We start from the raw sequence: 22,718 nt of genomic DNA on the forward strand, positions 1-22,718 counted from the left end.
TCTGGCTTTAAGGAGTCGACTGGAGACCTTTATCCATGGGCAATGTTACGGAGGTGTTGTGTTATCACCTGCTCAAATTCACCTCCTCTACTTCCTCCAACGTATGCTATATGCAGCACTGTGACAACACTTCTCTCCTGGTGGCATAAACAAGTCGTGAACATTTTATGAGAAACTATTTGAGGCACAAGAGCTTTTTCAACCCTTTGGAGACGAGCCCACGCCTCGCATCAAGCCCACGATGTTTAAAACATTGATGACTTTACTTCCACCTCAATGAGTCCGCTCCATAGTACTTCCTCGGAAATACAAAGCTCGAGTGAAGTCTTCACAAGAGTTGTGGTGCTTTGACTTATTTTAAGTAAGTACACACTTTGTTCGTCAATAGTCATGTAACAATTAGTAAATAATACATGAAACAACTGAAGTCCCAGTTTCCCACTGTAGCAAGATAAGATAGTGTTTTGTTTTTAATGTGGTCCTGTTTTCTTTTTTTCCATTTCCATTTAATAAAAAAAATGCAATGCAGTGTACTTGAACAGTTGTGCTGGTATAATTAATAGCAGGTATTTTCCTTTTAAATGAAGCCAGATCTCTGCAACCTGCTGATCTGAAACGATGCATCCTTGCTTCCTAACTATAAAAATGTACAGCAGTTACAGTCACGTTTCAGACATGTGCTTCTTTTACAAGATGTCCAAATAGTCAAATGCAACATCTCGCTTGACAGTAGAATCTGCCACAGTTACAAAGTGTGAAAGGGTCAACACCTCTATGTGCTGACAGGAGTAGCAGCATAACATAACAACGTGTCTGCCTTGAATTATCACCTTCGATAGAAAGAAGTTAAATAAAGAAATACAGCGAGGGGAATTGTATTCCATTTTTTAAACAAGACAGGAAATATTTAATTTAAGGTATAGAAGGCATACAGTATATGGCAAAGGGGAGTTTTAACTACTGCACATCCATCTTGTAGCTCTCTACAAACACAGCTGTCAGGACATGAATACACTGTGCCGGGTCTTAGCGAATTCTAACAGAACAACACAATCAAGTCACGTCCAATATATTCATAAATGGCTGGCTGACACATTCATCACACAGCACTTCGCAAAGTACAAAGAACATACTGTAAATACAAATTAAAACCATATAAATATACTGCATGTGGAATATTCTCCAGCTTGTCATTGGCTCTGGAAATATATTTATAGCCCCACAATGACTCTCCTCTATAGTGTCTTTTAAAAAGCTATGAACTTCTTTTATATTTGATTGTTTGATAAATATGCATCGGAAGCACATTCACCTTTGACACTAATCCCAGAGGGCGATAAACACTCTTTAATGCATCGGTAAAAAACATCTCTATGAGAATAAAAACAACACATCTGAATGTATTATTACATTAATGCCTGAATACACTTTGATCCAGGATATGAATTATACCCATTATTTCTAAACTGCAATTGCTGCTGCAGGATAATGTTTATTTATTCATACTAATTGCATGTGGTGCAAACACTGGAAAATGTTGATTTGAGGAAATTATCATTTTGAGAAAGATGTGTGCTTATTCAGAGATGGAGCACTCGAGTCCTGGACTCGGACTCGAGTCGGACTCGAGTGCCGATTTTCGGGACTCGTGACTTGACTCGGACTCCCGCACTGATTGACGCGACTCGGACTTGGACTGTGAATTCTCGCGCACGATGACTTGGACTCGGACTCGTGAATTATCGTGCACGATGACTTGGACTCGGACTCGTGAATTCTCGTGCACGATTACTTGGACTCAGACTCGTGAATTTTCCCCCCCACGATGACTCGGACTCGACTTGTACATTGACGCTCCGACTTGGACTCGGACTCGAGCAAATTTTCTCTGGAGTCTGATGTCCTCTATCCTGGCGTGTGCACCTGCGAAGCGAGTTCACGTAGGCCTACTGGGCATGGCCGTATCTACCATTGAGGTCACCGAGGTCCGGACCTCGGTAATATTTTCCGAGCTGTGTATAACAAAACGTGTGAAATAATTGCACTAAACGGGGTTCTTTGTGGTACTTCCATTTACTGACCATGGGGGCGCTGCATAACTACGTAGCCTCGGTTAAAGCAAACAGAAGAAGACGACATGTATCAACAAACCACCGCAGCCCGGACTTGTATCGGAGCAGCGGAGGAGTGATGAAGTATCTACAGATCTGAGTCCATCGGGCTGCTTGTGTTTCTGTTCATCAGGACATCATATGACCAGCAGATCCTGTGTGAACGCTCTACGTTAGTCAGTGGACGTCCGACAACATGCACACTAACTTATATTGCAGCTTTAGGCTATACTTTGGTTTACATTGCGTGAATAAACTAGCTAGAGAGCTAAAGTTCATTACATTCATCCAATGTCAGAAGGATTACCTTTTAACAAACGTTGTAATGCTTTTCTTTCATTTCAATTTGAGTAAAACATTGAAGATATAACATTGTATTGTTTTCTTTTTACACTGACTCAGATATAATGAAAAGACTACGTCAGTCGAAGCTCAGCTTTGGTACGGAAGAGACAGGACAGGCAGAGAGAAAGAGAGAGAGAAAGTGATGGAAGTCAGGGAGGAACTGCAGGTACAGTCACACAAAATAATGTAGGCTTAATAAGCCCATCTATTTATCTATTTATCTATCTATCCATCCATCCATCCATCCATCTATAACAATAGTCTTCATTTACAATAGGCATAATTTTAAAACATACATCTATTACAGTTATGATGTCATAATAACATACAATTGTATAAAACACAATTTCCTTACATCTTTGTTCTCTTTTTGAGAATCAAACGAAACAGATTTAAATTAAAAAAATAATACAAACGAACAAGTGAAATGAACTAAATAGCTGAATTGCTTTTAATTCACTAGCAGGAGCGACAAGTGAGGAGGAGCAAACAGTGAACAACGAGGGAGAGATTGAACAAAGAGAAAGCGTAGAGGACAGAGAGAGTAATGAACAGGAAGAAGACAGAGAGACTCAAGACGATGGAAGAGAGGCTGCAGGTTATGGAAAGGAGAGAGACATGGAAAATGAATGTTGACAATGTGTTGTGATCATTTTAGCCTCTTCTCCATGTCCAGATCATTAATAGTAACAATCAACTGATTCTTATGCATTACACTTTCAAAAATAATTGATGCTGACATTGTCAGCCCACTGACATGGGTTGAAATCAATATATTATCCAATATGTGACCCCCCACAGGACTTAAAAAGCACCTAACTAGATCATGAAAATCCCAAAAATCTCGGGGGGTATACCCCGAACCCCCCTAACATGTTTGGACCTCGGTATTTAGGAAATCCTGGATACGGCCCTGCTACTGGGCCCCGCTATTCCAGTCTAGAGATGTCTAGAGACATACCCCGCATCGTGCTGTATGCTTTCACACATTCTGCTTCCTCATTGGAAAAGAGCAGCGCAAAATGCTCGTTATGTGGAAACAATATTGAAGAGAAGGCTCCGTAACACATTACTCTAAGGATCGAGTTCAGACATATAGGCTGTCTTGAACACTATCATCAGAGTAACATGGTGATCTAATCAATAAATAAAGATTCAGCCCATAACATGAAAGCACATGGCTACTTAACATGCAGAATGATGTCATTTTGCATGCTAAGTAGCCATGTGCTTTCTGGGGCTAAATCTTTATCAGTAAACCGATTTAACCGGTAAAAGTTCCTTCAGAATAAGAGTCCAGATCTTATTACTATCAAAATAAAAGTGCAAAACGAAAACTTTACCATAGGAAAATATTGGCATACAAATATAATCACTTCTCTAAAAGGTAATTAATATTAAATATAGTTTATGTATATGTAATAATAATAATATTAATATTAGTAATAAGCTTTATATTTGTATAGCACCTATTACAAGAATTGTAGCCAAACTCGCTTCACAGCAGTTCAATAGACAGATTAGTATAACATGACAGGATAAAAGCAATGTAGAGGAGCAGCTACATTTCAACACATATATCCACGAAGATTAATACATGAAGACTTGTGACTCGGACTTGACTTGGACTCTTCTTGGGTGACTCAGACTTGGACTCGGACTCGAAGAGTGGTGACTCGAGAGTGACTTGGACTCGTGAATTGGTGACTTGACTACAACACTGCTGTGTACTACAAAGATGATTTTAGTTATTTCCTCTCTAAACCCAATGCATATATTCTACTGAAAACCTGCAGCAGAGATTAGAGAAGCAGGCATAACAATGTTTTTGGTCGATACAAATAAGTCATCCCATGACTGTTTTATCTTAACAATAAGCAAGGCTCCAATGGAATTAATGAAGCAACTAACGAGCTAAAGCTAATCAAGAATACAAAAAAGCATTCAAAGCCACAAGTAAGGATGTCATTATACCAGGAACTAAGTATTTGATACCAATACAAGGAATATTCAACAATTCTGATACCAATTTTCTACCACATTAACACACAAATTACGTTATATAGATATGTGGATAACATCGAATCACTCTGCCATATCCCTTCACAAGCACATTAGTACAATGCCATGCTTGTTTACTACTACTTCTGAACATCCACTTGCTCAGCTAGTCTTTGCTTTTTGTTTGACTTTTAAGCTCTAGATGACACAATGTGGCCAAGACATCAGCTAATGGAAAAAATCCACACCGCATATCAACCACTCTAATGTGCACCTGTTTTTATTGAGTTACGTTTTGCTTCTCCTTTCAGCTTTTACAATCCACTGATACACATAGTGTTTCCAACACTTACATGTGCCTCAGCAGATGCTTCAATGTTTTCATTTATTCAATTTGTGCAACGCTTTCATACTGTAGGGGTTATATAACTAGAATGGATTTGATTTGGAAATGCAGCTGTGTCAGATACTTAGTCATTATGGACAAAGGGATCCAAAAACGTATTGGATTGCAGTAACAAGACTAAAGGAAATGTGTTACTTCCACCCTCTCACAGTGTGTGTGTGTGTGTGTGTGTGTGTGTGTGTGTGTGTGTGTGGTGTGTGTGTGTGTGTGTGTGTGTGTGTGTGTGTGTGTGTGTGGTCTAGCATTACTATACTTGTGGGGACCTAAATATGTTTACATAGTCACGTGTGGGGACTCCTCTCCCTTATGGGGACAGATTTGAGGTCCCTATGAGGGGAATCATTCATTTTAGGGTGAAGACTTGGTTAGGTTTAGGGTTAGGGTAAGGTTAAGGGTTAGGGTTAGGCATGTGTTGGTTATGGTTAAGGTTAGGATAAGTCTCAAGGAAATGCATGTAAGTCAATGTAATGTCCCCTGAAGTGTGTGTGTGTGTGTGTGTGTGTATGTGTGTGTGTGTGTGTGTGTGTGTGTTGTGTGTGTGTGTGTGTGTGTGTGTGTGTGTGTGTGTGTGTGTGTGTGTGTGTGTGTGTGTGTGTGTGTGTGTGTGTGTGTGTGTGTGTGTGTGTGTGTGTGTGTGTGTGTGTGTGTGTGTGTGTGTGTGTGTGTGCGTGTGCGTGTGTGTGTGGTTCTGGCTGAGTGTGTGTGCTGCAGAGTGGATATGAGAGCACCTGGCAGCCACTTGGCAACTTTCCGTCCCATTGCATCCCCCTCTCTAATGAGTGAACGTGGGCCCGGCTCGTCTCTCATCCACATCAGGATGCACAACTGAGAGAGTTTCCACTAACAACCCCATTGATCAGGGATTGCCGACTAATTGTAAGCACCCCCATTACTACTTCATATTACACAGAGCGGTCTGGTTGGTAGGCAGAACGTTGGGAAGTGTATCTTGCCTATTCTGAATTTTTGAGTTTACTATTTTGTGGTAGTGCTTTTTAGATTAGTGAATGTGTGTCAGTGTCTGTTTCTCAAATATAAGCAGTATATAATAATATATAATATATATATATATATATAATATAATATAATAATAGTAATATAAGCAAATATAACGAGTGATCTGTCATAAAAGAAAGGAGGATTAAAAGAAAAGTTGTAGAGATTTTCTTTAGGCTGGGGTGGGGGATGAAAAATGTATGTCTTACAATCTGAATTAAACAACTATATACTGATGGGTATGTGTACGCATGTCTTTTTAATTAAAAAGGTACATTACTGTAGATTTACAGCAAGCATATACAGCACATGTTGGTTAGGAATAGGTTTAGGATAGCTTATTTGGGGATACAAGAGACAGCTAACTGGATGAATGGCCTTCTTTGTTAATACCATGAATATATGTTTAGTTAGAATTTGATCTGAGCACACAAAGTAAATATGACTTCCAATGCTGAATGCATTCAACCAAAGCATTGAAAGATCCCTCCGTGTTCAGATTAAAGCTGCAGTGTGTGCGATTTGAGGGTATGAAGGTTAACAAATTAGATATGGAAAATTATCATAATAGAATAGCTGCTTTCTTTGGTTGAGGAAGCAATTTTTATGGTTTCTACTTTTGGAAAATGATTTTTAGAAGAGGAACTCTTTGAATTTTAGATAGAAAATTAATTAATTTAACATAATCCCATTTTAAATATATATAGTGTGCATCCCCTGCTTTTTTCGGGTGGTACAACTATTACTACTACTATGGTCTACTATTTAAAATGATGAGATCAATGCTTATTCGTAAAGACTATGTTTTTGTGTCCAAAAGTGATTTTTATTTGTAATGAAACTCATAGGGTTATTTGTCTCTGCCACAAGTGCAAAAGCTAGACAAGGATCAAGGCTTTTGCTACATAGCCTCTGTAGTGTTATACCGTTTTAACTCAGTAGGGGCCTTTATCAAAGGGCAAAAATATAAAAGAAAAAGTTGCCCAAAAAATAGGATAGGAACTGAATAGTGAAGAGATTACAGCACACATTGCGCAGAGATTTTTTTCTTTGCCATGATGAAACACATAAAAGAACGTCTGATTCCAACTCAAGAAAGACAATGAAAAAAAAAATTGTAGTTTTTGTGTTGTCACAAACAAGCTAAGCCCCTGCTGAGTACAAGATCATACAACAAGACAAGAGTCTACCGTCAGTCACATCGACTTTTTATAGCTCTCTACATGCAAACAGTGATCCCAACAGTACAACATAAAAGGAGCTTTGAAAGATAATGTGGAATCTGAGTGAGTTAGAGACACTAAAGCCTCAGTTTTTTATCACTCATATGGTATATTGAAGCTTCCTAAATGTACCCAAAGTGCCGTCTTAGATAGTACGGCTGCTGTTACTGCTGTGAGGAGATTTATGTCGAGGTCCTGGAAGAAATTGGATTAAAAACTCCTGAGAAATTATTTTAAGATTCATTTTAGTACAGCAAGATGCAACATATAGGAGGTCATTTTCATTTTGGACATCCTGTACAATCAAATGAATAGAATAGCTCTGTGAAAATGGGTTTATCTCTTAATGTTTGGACACTGATGCGGTCCTGCCATTCAGATAAAAAACACATGTAAGTGAAACTTGGCTGAGAGTAGGAAACGTTCCTCAAGAAGATAATGTTCCTTCCTTTGATTACTGTGTTGACCTTCAGATGGGAAAGAGGCACTGCTACAGCCTTCATCATTATCCACTGTAAGTACCAAGAGTTCACGCAGATCACCAAGAATTATTGATGAATCTCAATTAGATTCGTCTCACTCCATTTAATTCTACATATTCAGGATATGGTTGCCAAAAGTATGGTTATCAACATCCTGGAAGTACGGTGAAGATGAGTGTTGATGTTAAAAGTGTTGATCTTGCTAAGTGTGCAGGACATTATGCTTCCCTTTTGCAGTGCTGATGATCGCCATGACACCTATCACTCTTGCTTTTTACCCTTGTGCATGTTATTATTTTCAAATAAGCACTTTGCAAGTTCATTAAGCAATTCAAAGAGCTGAAAATAAATTGCATGCCATAACAGTATACTATGGCAAAGGCTCATAAATGTTAATATTATGGCCGAGGGTGATCAATCAGTCAACGTTTACAAGCATTCGTAACTCCATCCGAAGTCAGGAGACAGACAACTGTTTTTTGAACTTTTTGGATGATCAGGATTCAACATCTGTAGAAAGATAAATAATAGATGGTAACTCATAAAAAGGCCCAGAGGTTTTTGGTTCTTGGAGAGATTACAGTGAATTTCCTACAGCAGAACTGATAACAGGACTGGAGTCTGGAGCTCATTTGGTTTTCAAAGATTTAAAATGCCACAGTAAAGTCCACGGAAATCAGTCTTTCATTACTTTTCAGTGACTTTAAACAAGAGAGAAAAAGGCAGTCAAACAGCGATCTACATTTTGGTGCGAAAACAATTAGAGAAAGACTGGTAGACAACCGAAACATATATTTTTGAAGGTGTGTTTTTGTGTCATGCTGCTTTCGGATATCTTAAAACTCCTTATCCGAGGATTTAGATAACCATCTACAAAAAAATAGGATCAACAATCGAAAACGAAGCATGGACACCCTAATGCTGTTTAAAGTGCAGCGTGACCATGAAAGGTATAGCCGGATTTCTCCCCTGAGGAGGTGTCGGAGTTGTACTGTAAAGTATTTAGGACACACACACAACTGTCCTCTTATGGCTTAATGGGTCAAATAGCATAAGTGGCCCGTGAAGTTACCCAAAAAAAGTCCTGAGGGGATTCAAAGGGAAAATCCTAAGGCCTTCTTGGGTTTTTTTTACTCTGAAACTCATCTAAGGCTAGCAGTGTCCGCTCATAAGCAGATGTTGCAGTGCAGTCTTTCCTCCCTGCCAGGAAAAAGACTCTTTGAAAGTACATTTACTTGATTAAGATTTACTGTATGAGAGCTTTTCAAATCAAATTGTGGCAAAACAATATATTGAAGATTCAACTTATTGTCATTACGTAGTACATGTACTATGTAACAACACGGTTTCTCTGCATTTGTCAACCTAGTGTTAGGAGCAGTGGGCTGCCATTATGTACGGCGCCCGGGGAGCAGTGTAGGGAACGGTGCCTTGCTCAGGGACACCTCGGTAGCACTTGGTCTTTCCGGGTCTTGAACTGGTGACCTTCCAGCTGCCAAGCCAAGTCCCTATGGACCACCGCCCTATATTGGAAGACTCCCTGTGTTTCTATCCTCTCACTGTGAGAGAAAAGTGCAATGCAAGGCAGGATTCACTGCTCTTCTCACATGACGTCTGTGACGAGTTATTAAAAGTGTATCCCGGGCCCAGGGGCTGGAGGGTAATTTTAGAATTAATGTACAATTTAGCGCTTGGTGTTTGCAGCCTGTGAATTATTCATATGTGCTTCAGCAAGGGGCTCCGGTCTAGTTGGGGTAAGGCAGATGTTATGCATACAAATGAATATATTATGTCAGTAAATGAAAGAATGGGAGACGACAGATTAGGGGAAACGTAAACATTGGTGCCAGGCAACAAAACCAGATGTTTGCTCCCTGTCAAACCTTAAAGGTTGTACCATCCCAATGGAGATAGTCCAGGGTTTATGATTGTTATTTATTGTCATTAGTTATTTATTTATTTATTTGTTGCCGTGGGAAAATCTGTCGTTAGTGGCCATATATTTATGCTTGGTGATTTCTGTATTTCAACTTCTTATTTAATAAACCCTAAATGCTGAATTTCCCAAATGTAACAAGCAGAAAGTACTTTTATTTTTATCACAATATAACTGTTGTGGTATGGATTAACTGTGTAATGCAAACTTGTAGAATATTGGTGGACAGCTTAGTTAATAAGAGAGATATAAAGAGTTTGGTGCACAGCTAACAGCTAATAAGATAGTATCCACATTCAACAGCCTACCGTGTTTTAACTGGATTCAGTTAAGTTAAACAGGTTAAAAACGAATGCACCTTTGAAACAAATGTCCTTCGACAATCAGACCTCTTAACAAAAGTTTACAAAAAGCTGTTAAATCAAATGAATGTAAACAACCACAGCAAAGCATGAGACATATTCATATTTATAGATAACAATTTTGTTATTCTCATCGCCATATATAAAGTAATCCAAATTCCTGTCAAAAACAATAACACTGCAAGGCTGATAGAGGTATACAGTAGTGTCACATTTCGTTAGTATGCACTGAAAATGTCACCGGCCATCCAGCTCCAGTAATATGAGCGTGTTACATTGCAGTGATGAAGATGGACTGCTTTGGCTTCGTCCACTGGCCAGCTGCGACCCAAAAAACCTGTTCAATCTCCTTCCAAAGCAGATTATGGAGAGCATCTGCAGATATCACAATATGCCTGTTTTCTAGTATCACTATCCTACACCATACCAACTTATTCTGAACAAATCTGAATTGTTTATTTCTTTAAAAGGTCACCTATTATTCAAAATCCACGTGTTCATGTCTCTTCTACATCAACATGTGTCCCCTCTGTGTAAAGAGATTCTGAACGTTTTAGGAAAAAAGATTCTCTCACTTTTTGTCCTGATCCATTTCTATAAAAACCTGTCTGAAAATCAGATTTTGGCCACTTTATGATGTCATAACGATGTGTTGGCTTGTGTAACCATTAGCCAATCACCAACCAAGGTAACCCCCCCCCCTTATCACCTGAATCTCCTCCTCTCCTCTTTGTAACCAAATCTCTCTCAGAGGGGCGTGGGGAGTGGCTCCTTATTTTCATCTAAAGTAACAGGCAGAGAATCAGCACTTTTGAAACAGGGCTGAAACAGAGGGGATTATGGGTAATGCTGCAATGATCTGTTTGGTGTTTGGAGCCAAACACTATCTGAGACCTATAATATATTGATGAAGAACAGTATAATAGGGGACCTTTAAGTGTTTAGAAATTATGCTCGGCTCTATTCACTGAAGTTGTATTCAGGTTCCCAAACCTTCTTAAACATTAATATCAACGACTTCCAAGGCCCAATTCCTTCAAGGATCAAGGCTAATAAGTGTTACTGTATGACTGAGAATGTTTATAATGAGGCAGGCTTAACAGAAGCCCACAGAGAACAATTAAAGAGAAAGAGGATTGAATGTGTGAATGTAAAACGAGCACTTCTATTCTGCACAAACTATATATAGATTGTCTATTGTCAATTTAAAAAAAGCTTAAAAGTTATTGATTATTTACCCTCAAACTCACACACTTTCAAGGAATAAATATTGTCTAGTTTTACTCTCAAGCAAATATGAAATGAAAACCTGAGCAGTCACCTGGTAGCATAATAACATTTGTTGAAATAACACAAGTTGCAGCACTGAACGTTGTCGTAAACACCAGCCTTAACGGTGTCTTAGGCTCTCGTTTGCACCCCATCCTTCATAACAGTGTTGTCATCGCTGACAGGTTTTACACGTAATGTGGAAGGCTAGATTATCTCGAAAACTCCCATCAGGTATTTCATATGGCCAAATCAGTCAATTTATTAGGTAAAATTGCATTTCACCGGCAGCCCAAGGTCTTGCTACAGCCTTCATAACAGGCTCGGTTAGTGTGGCGCTCGTTCTGGACTCCAATTACTGAGCGAGCTGAAATCCGGCTGGCATTTGTCTGTCTTTGTCTCCTCCGTGATGACATTCAGTTTGTAGAGTTTATAGGGCGCTGCATTTCCCGGATCTATAATTATTTTTTGTTTTCCTCATCCAGACTAAATGTAGGAATATAATATCCTCCAATCCACTTTCTAAACGGCTCATCCTGTTCAGGGTTGTAGCACACATTAAGCGAATGATTGCAGTTGGGCGCTCCATGGACAGGTTGCCAGTCTATCGCAGTGCAATGAATATTACAGTGTGTAGTGTGTGCAGTGTGGACATTTCAACACATTGATGTATAAGATAAGATAAAATGGACCTTTATTAATCCTCGTGAGGAAATTCAGTAGTTTAACAGCAACAGGGTAAGATTGAAAAACAGGACAGCATAGATTAACACAGATTCATAAAATTAAGGATAAAATCAAAGATAACAATAGGTAAATAACTACAAAATAAGAAATTCATTAACATGAACATATATAAATATTTAGTCATGTGTACGTGTATGTGTGTTCGAGTACAGAGCAAGACTGAAGGGGAATTAACTAGCCCAAAATCAACCAGGATGTCAACTGGTTATGAATTTAAAGAAGCAAAGAATGTTAAAAGTCTCAACAAAGTTATTGACTGTATGATCAGTATGACGGATGAACAGATCGCCACTGGGCTTTCAACTAAAGACACAGCCACGCAGAAACTGCGGCATGTGTACGGCTCCTTATGGGTACTGCAATTTCTGAAGTGCCGGAGCCGCGTTCTGGTGCTCTCCGTCAGAACTGCACCCCTGTCAGACGAGACATATACCACGTGATGACACGTTAGGCTCGTGTTGTGTTCAAGGACCCTGACCTGGTCAGGAAAAACAGGCACTTGCTTGTTTAATTTTTTTGCGGTCTAGATTTCTTAAATGTTTTTCTTTTTTGCGTGTGTTTATAAATTACCTCGAGGGCCGTACCAAATGGTCTCGAGGGCCGTATACGGCCCGGGGGCCAGAGGTTCCCCAACCCTGCTTTAGGTTATGGACATGAAGGTAGCCCACAAATATAATGAATGTGTCTGCAGGAGTTTGAAACAAAGACCTAATTCTTACCTTTTCTGCACTAGGAGTTTGTTCGCAAGTTTTTTTGCACAAATTAACTGTATTACTGTACTGAGCTCAGCTGTTCCTGTGTCTTCTCTAATTTCGGTATAGCTTGATGTCCATTTGAAAAGTACATTGTTACGTAGCTTGTACAATTGAAGTTTTATACTAAACTGACCTCAGTTGTGTAATAATGAGAAGCCTCCAATGTACGGGGTGACGCTTGAATTATTTATGATTTTCTCTACACTTCGCTCTCCTTCTCGTTAACTGGCCTGGAAATGAGTTTGCTGAAAACTGGCCAAAGTGAGATATCCCTTCTTCTTCAGTTTACAGAACATGGTGCGTTAAAGTGAATCACAGCAGACAGCTGGGGCCGCCCTTTATGGTAATGTACCCTCTACAATTACTGCTTCGACCTTCCCTGGTGAAGAAAGATGGGGAGACGTCCATTTAGCGGCCCTTTCAAACACTTAGTGGCAGACATGTTGGGCAGAGGGATCACCCTTTTGCCTGACATTGACTCTTGTTTAGAGGAGACAGAGAAGACATTAGAAAGGTGGCAGGTTGACAGATGAGATGCATCCCTCAGACAACAAGAGGACTGAAGCGCATTAATGCCTCCACACCGCTCTGTGCCACGGGAACATGAGGCTGGTTGGGATTATAGTGCCAACTACACCTGCTACTGTTATCTTCACTATAGGTTAATCCATCTTTTGATTATTCTTAAAGTAACTGTTTTAAATGACAATAGATAATGGTGGTTGATGTAGGCTATTCCTTCATTTTACAGAATGTGTTGATGCTGTTTCTGACGGTTTATATTGCACCAGTTTAATCTTGTACAAAAAACAGAAATCGACAGAACTCAAGGTAATAGTATTTAGCGAATTAACGTTTCCTAACACAATTGTATAAAGTTAAGTAGGAGTTTCTGATGGTATCACTGCACAAATAGTTTTTGTTTGGAGCTGAGAATTAAACTGCAATTCCTCTCTTTGGTATAAAGTGTAACTTTTTGAATAAAGTCAATCGGTACATCCACACACTTAATTCCACTACTGACTTTACATAGCTTTTAGAGGGGAGATTGTATGTATACGCATATGAACAAAAACAACGTTGTATTAATGATGATGAGTTACTGGTTTGCAATTTACAAAGATAAACCAAAACACTAATTCAAAAATGTTTGTTGTACTTTACACACTAAGGCCCCGGCCACACGAGGACGAAAACAGTCGTTACATACTGTTTAGTGTCATATAGACCGTTCGGCCACACGAGGACGACCGCATACGGCACTAAACGACTGCGGAAACGATAACGGGTCCCAAGGTGGATAGAACGGCATACGCAACGCTCTGGGGGGTCCAACGGCTCCGTGTGTACGCCCAATATGATAATTTTCTGATAATGATGAGGCAATAGCCCCGCCTCTCCCCACCTCTGCTGCTCACCCCCGCGTCAAAGTAAACTGCACACTGAATTCAGATTATTTATCTTTCTCTCGATATGGACATAAACGCGAGTGAAGTCTAATCTGACAGGACGGAGACACCTCTCAAACTACCTAAACTAGTTATAAATATGTTTATTTTTACTGTCGACCGGGTCACTCATTACTGGATCAGCTGCTGCATGACACAGACACTGGCGCTGTCCGAAGAGAGGGAGGAAAAATAGAGGCTCCGTGTATTTTATTATTATATTATATAGATTTGTTATTCATTTGTTTTAAAGCTCAATAAATAACAAAGAAGACCTTTGATCGGCACTTTAATAATTTTGTCAGAAGATTTAAACACGTTGACTGGCGAAAAACTCTGCCCGGTTCCCTCGGCCCCCACCGCGGAGAATAAACAGAAGGGCAACCATGACAACCATGCTTCTTCGCTGCTTTTGTGGAGGAAGTTACAGCGCCACGTACAGGCTCCTGCATATGTACTGCAGCTTCTCCAGCGGTTGGACCTAAACGGAGCGGTCTCGTGTGGACAGACACTATCCGGTGAATATTGCGTGTGGACGGAAGCTTTTTTGCGATTGCGTTTGCGTTAATCCTATGCGTTTAGCCGTTTTCGTCCTCGTGTGGCCGGGGCCTAAAGCACAAAACTCCATTCTCATCAAATGTGAATTTATTGTTGCCACTACACTGCTGCTAAACTGGTACAATGGTACATTTTGTACAGTATATCCTTGAGCTTAATTTAAAAAACATTGTTTATCTCTGATCCCAACTCGCTCTCTTCGACTTGTTTCGAGGCCCGTTAGACAACTACACATATTTAAGTCGAAGACATTTTATGATTTTTATGCTGACGTGTTTAATGGCCAAAACACTCGGGTTGTTTTCCGAAATCTGTCCAAGCTTGTTCACTACTCATACATGTTGCAGTACAACACATTACTCTGGCATTAAACAATGTCTCAACAAATATCACGCGTCAGTGGCTGGTAGTCACTGTGGGAAACTACATGTATGCTTTTTTTATGCATTTAGAAGAACCTAGTAAGTGAAAACCAGCATAAATCACCATAGGCAATGTTTGCCCCGGAGCATGGTTGGTTGACTGTGTTTCGAAATGTGATTATCTTGTGAGATCTTCACATTGAGGCAGAGGGGGAAGAAGATACAGTGCTGTGCTCCAAATGGATTTCCTAGAGTGGAGATTTTAGTTAAAGGTGCTCTGTATGAGGTGTTTTCTGATATCCAAAAATGAAATCCTTTACATCAAGGGTAGTCCAAAGGATCCTACAGCAGATGTGTTAATCCAATGTGTGTGTGTCACTTTGAAATGATTACTGATAATCCATCATTCCATTTGTATGTCAATAACGGAGATTTCATATTAGCTGCTACGATAGCTACGATAGCTACTAGAGTGTATAGCTTCCGGTTCCGGGGCATTCTGGCTACGCATCACTCATTCACCAATGGGTAATGTTTAGATTTATTTAGGAACCACCACTCGATTCCATTGGCTCTAACGGTTCAAAAGAGGTGTCAATCATCAAAATCGACCGATGGATTCCAGAGATATGGAAAATGCACCCAAATGACCCCAGAAGTGTTTTTTGTTTTCTAAACCTCTCTAAAAAGGTCAAATGTCACTTGTTTTGCATCAATCTTGATACAGGGTACTTATTATATGTTATAGTTTGGATTCCTAAAACTTTTAGTCTACCATCCCATCATTCAAGGGTGGTTTTCACTATAAGTAAAGTTTTTTCTTTTTTGGACGGACACTATAATTAACATTTGTTTACAATGTTCAATCTGAATTTACTTTAAAATAAAAAAATTCTATATTGATTCTGACTTTTCTACATCCAACTCACAGGTTTATCATTGCTTTGAGAAAAAAAATGATTGATTGTCCCCTTTTAGAAGTGAAGATATAGTCATTTGTTCTGGGAATGTCATTTTCGAGCCTGAGGCCTGAAAAACAGGCTCGGGGCTCAACAGGTTAAGCCATACTGTGGCCTCCATCAGACACCAACCTTACACCCAGCCTCTATTGTGTATATTGCATGTTGGGTATATTGCATGTCATAGGAGAAGAAAGAAGAGCAAGAAATGAGAAATGGAAACTCACCCTTCATCCTCAAGCTCTCAGGGATCCCATCCTGCAGGAACAAGCACAAAAAGAAAAAAGGACAAGAGTTAACAGTTATTAAAAAATCACAGGATTACAGCATTAACATGTTTTCATTTAAATCAGAGGGACAACCTTGGTGCTGTACCGTATAAATTGTAATCAACAGCTCAGTGTTCAAGTGAGATCGTGTCTGTGCAGTCATGACGTTCAGATCTCACTCTGAATGTAAAAACTTGTCCGACACATTGTAGTGTTGTCTGTTTAAATGGCAGTTTATGCACGCATAAATCGGAGATCAACGTGCTATTAGGTGGTATTTGCATCACTTACAAACACAATGATAAACCTTTCCCATTGTCACATCACCTCTTTCGTATTTTAAGGATTAAGGCAAGTCTTTGTAGAGCACATGTCATACACAAACCCTTTTAAAAGGCTTTACATAATGCATACACAATATAAAAGAAGCAGAATAACAGAATAACATGATTAAAATAAAATATTTTGTATAAATATAAATATTTCAACATTAAGCTGTATACTGATTCATACATACAGGATTTAATTTAATGATCAGCTGAAGGCAGTATATGTAGTATTTATATATATTCAAGGATATTTAATAATTTCTTAACAATCTTTTCTCTAACACAAATTAAAAGTTACATTTATCTCACTCGCAGTGTTAGGATCTCCAACATTATTGCTGCTTTTGAGTGGATGTCCATATATGGCTTTCAAAGTATCTTGCACCATTTGATCATATTTGCAGTTCAACATTTCCCAAAACATCACTGATCTTTATTTAAGAAAAAAAAGAAATAGTTGACTCGTAAAAAATATATGTCATAGTATAGAGACTTATAAAGAAGAGCAAATAGCCTTGACCCTTTGAGAAGGAGCGCTATTAAAATCAGCTGCATTTAGAGCATGCATAGTGATTACGGTCGTGAAAAACGCTGTTATCAGGACGACTATTCTGAGAAGCTGCTGCCCACGGAACCATGGAAGAGGCATTAATATTTGATTTCTCTACAGTGAAATCTGCATTGCTCATGCTTCTCGTTCTTGTTCAGAAAATTCTGACTATCTGGAGCAAGATGCCGTTATGAAGTGGATGCATTATGCAACAGGTCTACAGTCAATATGAACAGCGGTCCCTGCGTGCCTATTGAAAATAGCTGATTACCCAATCCCTGGGTCTGAACAGAAAATGTGAATACTGAATATTTATCTCAATACGATAAGCTTGATTTGACAAAGGTTAGTATGAAATGCATTTAGAGTATTGTATGGATTTTTACACCCAAGAGATCTCATCCATTAAAATGTAATATTGACTGCAAGACTAATTTAAATCACCTTTTTCTTCTTCGCTTGTTATATTGTGTATACTTGTCAGTGATACTGTCTGTACCATTTTCTCCATATCGTCCTGCTTATTCATGTTGTATACTCTACTGAGTCTGTTAAGATGATGTTTGAGAATAGTATAACAACATTACTTTCAAATCAAAATTAGATTGGGTCATTGAACAAAGCTATCAGCTATACAATTGATCAAACTATAAAATGTTGAAAGATGGTCAAAGAGCCATTTCTTCTGATCAACAGTCCAAATATAATACATTTACTAACAGTAAATAGATTGCGGTAATTCATTGCAGTCAATCAATACGTCAATTTATCAACTTTTTGTGCCAGCACTAAAATTAAACGATGTTGGTAATTATATATATTTGGAATAAACAAAGTAATGGTCACAACTATGTGTGAAGCCATGCTATACTATGTGTTTTAATTTAAAAGTAGGTTGATAAAAAGTCAAAATAAATCGATGAAACTAAAAGAAAACCATGATCTAGTAAACAGACATCATCTTTCTTGATATTAAACAAAACACTGTTGACCAACAACCCAGTAGGCACAATTAAAAGAAAACCACAACACCTGTGGCTGTGTGACATTCTTCGAATCCCCCCGCCCTCCGAAAGGGTTTGACATTTAGAACAGTACAGGTAGAGAAGATATCAAATGGTGCTTATTTGCATATGGCAGAGAGTGTTCACACTTCATTTGTTTGAAGAGAATGATTTCCCCAGGGCAGCTGGCAGGCCTGTCTCTGCTGCCCGGAGACTCTGGGGACGAGGAGGCACCCAGCTGTACAACCCGCGGTTCATCTGCACCTGTCACAGCTAGCTGGCTGACCGCCCACATTCTCCTCCGGCTTCTCTCTCTCTCTCTCTGGCTTTATCTCTCTACTCCTCCTTCCTTTTCCTCTCCTTCGCCTGCTTCAGTTCTCACATCCCTCACTCCTCCACACCCTCAACTTCCAAGTACACTTCAATTTGAAACATATGACTGCAAATTGCTTCATACCTGTGTGACAAGAGTAGAATGTACATTACAACTCCAAATCAGCAAGGTGTGAATGTGTCTTTTATATAGGATTTTTTTCACATTCACCAAATCAAATGTGTATGATTAGATTCGTAATTTGATTTCAAACTTATATTTCAGAAGCTATGCCGTTATTCAAGTCTGCATTTTTAAAGGTGAACAGATAGTGGGGATTGCCCACAGCATTGAGTGTATGTAAGTCGCTTTGGGTAAAAGCGTCTAACAATTGACATAATTTGTGTTATGCCCCTACAACTGTCATTTACATTTACAAAACAAAGTAAGAAACTGAAATAAGTGAGGGAAAAATAGTGGTTCATATTTGAGAAGCAGGGAACTACTGTCTCATTTTGCTTTGTTGGAGTTGTAGTTACTTACTGTATAGTTGCCGATGGTATATAATATATATAGCATATATACACTGAACAAAAATATAAATGCAACACTTTTGTTTTTGCTCCCATTTTTCATGAGATGAACTCAAAGATCTAAAACATTTTCTATAAACACAAAATAACCATTTCTCTCAAATATTGTTCACAAATCTGAAAAAATCTGTGATAGTGAGCACTTCTCCTTTGCCGAGATAATCCATCCCATCTCTCAGGTGTGGCATATCAAGATGCTGATTAGACAGCATGATTATTGCACAGGTGTGCCTTAGGCTGGCCACAATAAAAGGCCACTCTAAAATGTTCAGTTTTATCACACAGCACAATGCCACAGATGTCGCAAGTTTTGAGGGAGCGTGCAATTGGCATGCTGACAGCAGGAATGTCCACCAGAGCTGTTGCCCGTGAATTGAATGTTCATTTCTCTACCATAAGCCGTCTCCGAAGGCGTTTCAGAGAATTTGGCAGTACATCCAACCGGCCTCACAACCGCAGACCACGTGTAACCACACCAGCACAGGACCTCCACATCCAGCATGTTCACCTCCAAGATCGTCTGAGACCAGCCACTCGGACAGCTGCTGCAACAATCGGTTTGCATAACCAAATAATTTCTGCACAAACTGTCAGAAACCGTCTCAGGGAAGCTCATCTGCATGCTCGTCGTCCTCATCCGGGTCTCGACCTAACTCCGGTTCGTTGTCGTAACCGACTTGAGTGGGCAAATGCTCACATTCGATGGCGTCTGGCACGTTGGAGAGGTGTTCTCTTCACGGATGAATCCCGGTTTTCACTGTTCGGGACAGATGGCAGACAGCGTGTGTGGCATCGTGTGGGTGAGCGGTTTTCTGATGTCAATGTTGTGAATCGAGTGGCCCATGGTGGTGGTGGGGTTATGGTATGGGCAGGCGTATGTTATGGACGACGAACACAGGTGCATTTTATTGATGGCATTGTGAATACACAAAGATAACGTGACGAGATCCTGAGGCCCATTGTTGTGCCATTCATCCACGACCATCACCTCATGTTGCAGCATGATAATGCACGGCCCCATGTTGCAAGGATCTGTACACAATTCCTGGAGGCTGAAAACATCCCAGTTCTTGCATGGCCAGCATACTCACCGGACATGTCACCCATTGAGCATGTTTGGGATGCTCTGGATCGGCGTATACGACAGCGTGTTCCAGTTCCTGCCAATATCCAGCAACTTGGCACAGCCATTGAAGAGGAGTGGACCAACATTCCACAGGCCACAATCAACAACCTGATCAACTCTATGCGAAGGAGATGTGTTGCACTGCGTGAGGCAAATGGTGGTCACACCAGATACTGACTGGTTTTCGGACCCCCCCCAGACCCCCCCAATAAAGCAAAACTGCACGTTTCAGAGTGGCCTTTTATTGTGGCCAGCCTAAGGCACACCTGTGCAATAATCATGCTGTCTAATCAGCATCTTGATATGCCACACCTGTAAGGTGGGATGGATTATCTCGGCAAAGGACAAGTGCTCACTATCACAGATTCTTTCAGATTTGTGAACAATATTTGAGAGAAATGGTTATTTTGTGTATATAGAAAATGTTTTAGATCTTTGAGTTCATCTCATGAAAAATGGGAGCAAAAACAAAAGTGTTGCGTTTATATTTTTGTTCAGTGTATATATAAATATTAACGCTGTCAAAATTATCGCGTTAACGGCGGTAATTTTTTTTTTTAATTAATTGCGTTAAAATATTTAACGCATTTAACGCATGTGCAGAATGGCCCGCCCCATACATCCCACCAGTGGCAGCGCCAGTGTAGGGCTGGGGTAGGCTACAGCCATACCAAGAAATGGCACCATGAAAAATGATGTTAAAGTAAGCAAAATAAAGTCTGCCAACTCGCGGAGTAAATTGCACAGACAGCAGTTAGTAAGATTGATTTCAGTAGCCACTTGTCTGGAAATACCGAAGACCAGAAACGGTTTTGAAAACTTTTGTCACGTAGTGATCGTCTTCTCAATAGAACATCTTTGATCATGTCTTCTGGCCAATCAGAATCATGATAACGGCGTGGTGTTGTTGCAGGAAGTCCCGACGGAGAATACTTTTGCTGTAGTACAGGGGTGCACATCATAACTGGTACGCAGGTTATGTGCGTGATCTCAAATGCGTACCGTCACTTGTGTCACAAAGCGCATTTGCGTACCGTATTCTTTCACACACAGTGATGTCACAGCTACCCACAATGCAACGCGCGCCATATATTTTTTTATAAAGACGCCATTTTTCTGGAGGTGTAAAAATCCTGGCAAGCTAATATAAACAGCTAGCTGATGTAGCCAGGCAGAGCGCACTAGGTTTTTTTTATGAATTAACGACCGAAGAAATCGCTGCATGTCTTCGGATTACATCTCTGGACTTGAGGGGTGTGCTCTAGGTCGTTACCAGCGTAAACTAGAGCTGTGTGGGTTGTTGGATGTACAATGTATGGAATTACGACCCTCAAAAGTGGCCTTCGGTCGATTTTGGCTGCATCTACGTCTATCTTCTGGAAACACCAGGTGAATACCCCACTTGTCACAATAATATTATCATGCCAATGCATATATGTGGTATTTTAGAGTTGACTATATTGATTAAGGCAATCGACTATGATATTCTGTATGCACCTCGCGTGAAATGGTTGATACCGGAAGTACGGTGTCGCCCTCGGCCCAAAACCCGTATGTGTGTGTGAAAGAATACTTGTGAAGCTTTTCCAGAACGCGGTTAGATCACCGGACGACAGAGTCGGTCTCCGTGTGCACAGACAGGGCTGCTGTTAACGTCGCTCTGTACTACGCCAACCGGCTGCGGAGGGAGACCCCCCCCCTTCACTGGAGAACTGCGCTAAAACAGCTGATCACAACGTTCACACTCTGTGGTCACGAAGTACTCCACTACCCCCCCTCCCCCCCCGTCGACTTTCCTGAAGTACTCCCCCGTTGATAGAAATCAACACGTAATGAATTAAGACCCCACGGTTTGATGATTGATAGGTGTGTGGGCTGTCTTTCATTTTGACACACAGAAACATTTTATAAAAGTGCTAACATGATTTAAAAATCATGTTAGCTCCACAGCATCCATGTTTTGTTGGCAACCAGTTAGCTACTATGTGGCTGAAGAACAACATCGCTTGGCAAAATAATGAGCACTTATTATCAATTAATGATTGAGTTTCTTGTTGCTGTGTGTTTATTTTATGAGATCTTGCCAGGTATGTGGTTTTGTTAAGACAGTTAGCCTATTGAGGCCGTATTGCAGTGACAGCTTCTTGTCAGAAAATATGTGTGGCTTCCTGTGGTTATACAGAGGAAGTCAAAACATTGCATCTATCGGAAACAAATACCAATCTGCAGACACCCTCTCCCTTTCTTTTGTCTGCCCTTTATCATCCTCTATCCAATTGGAGTTTCGACCCATCCACCTTCTTCTCCAGTGGAAACCATCCTACACCAGTGCAGACCTTATCTTTGACAGTATTTTATCATATCAATAACAACTAGGAGGGCACTCAGACATCTCACATTGTTAACAAGCATGAAAAATCATTTCTGTATCCGCCTGTGACTCATATTCGATCTAAAATAGTATTGGTCCCCATGCTATTCTACCAAGTTTCATTGAAATCAGTAGTTTTTACAACATCCTGCTGACAACCAGATACACAAAAACGTAACCTCCTTGTTAGCATTACCTACACA

At 40.0% G+C, this 22,718-nt stretch overlaps 1 protein-coding gene across 1 annotated transcript in view; it reads right to left on the reverse strand.

The window, feature by feature from the left end:
• fstl5 (follistatin-like 5) overlaps positions 1-22,718 on the reverse strand; it is a 200,649-nt gene that overhangs the window by 138,217 nt on the left and 39,714 nt on the right. Inside the window, exon 3 of the mRNA XM_034227644.1 lies at positions 16,188-16,218. Within this exon, the coding sequence (XP_034083535.1) occupies positions 16,188-16,218 (31 nt within the window). The remainder of the gene's footprint in view (positions 1-16,187; positions 16,219-22,718) is intronic.

This window comes from Gymnodraco acuticeps, unplaced genomic scaffold (genome assembly GCF_902827175.1).
Source record: "Gymnodraco acuticeps unplaced genomic scaffold, fGymAcu1.1, whole genome shotgun sequence".
In the NCBI taxonomy this organism is placed as follows: Eukaryota; Metazoa; Chordata; class Actinopteri; order Perciformes; family Bathydraconidae; genus Gymnodraco; species Gymnodraco acuticeps.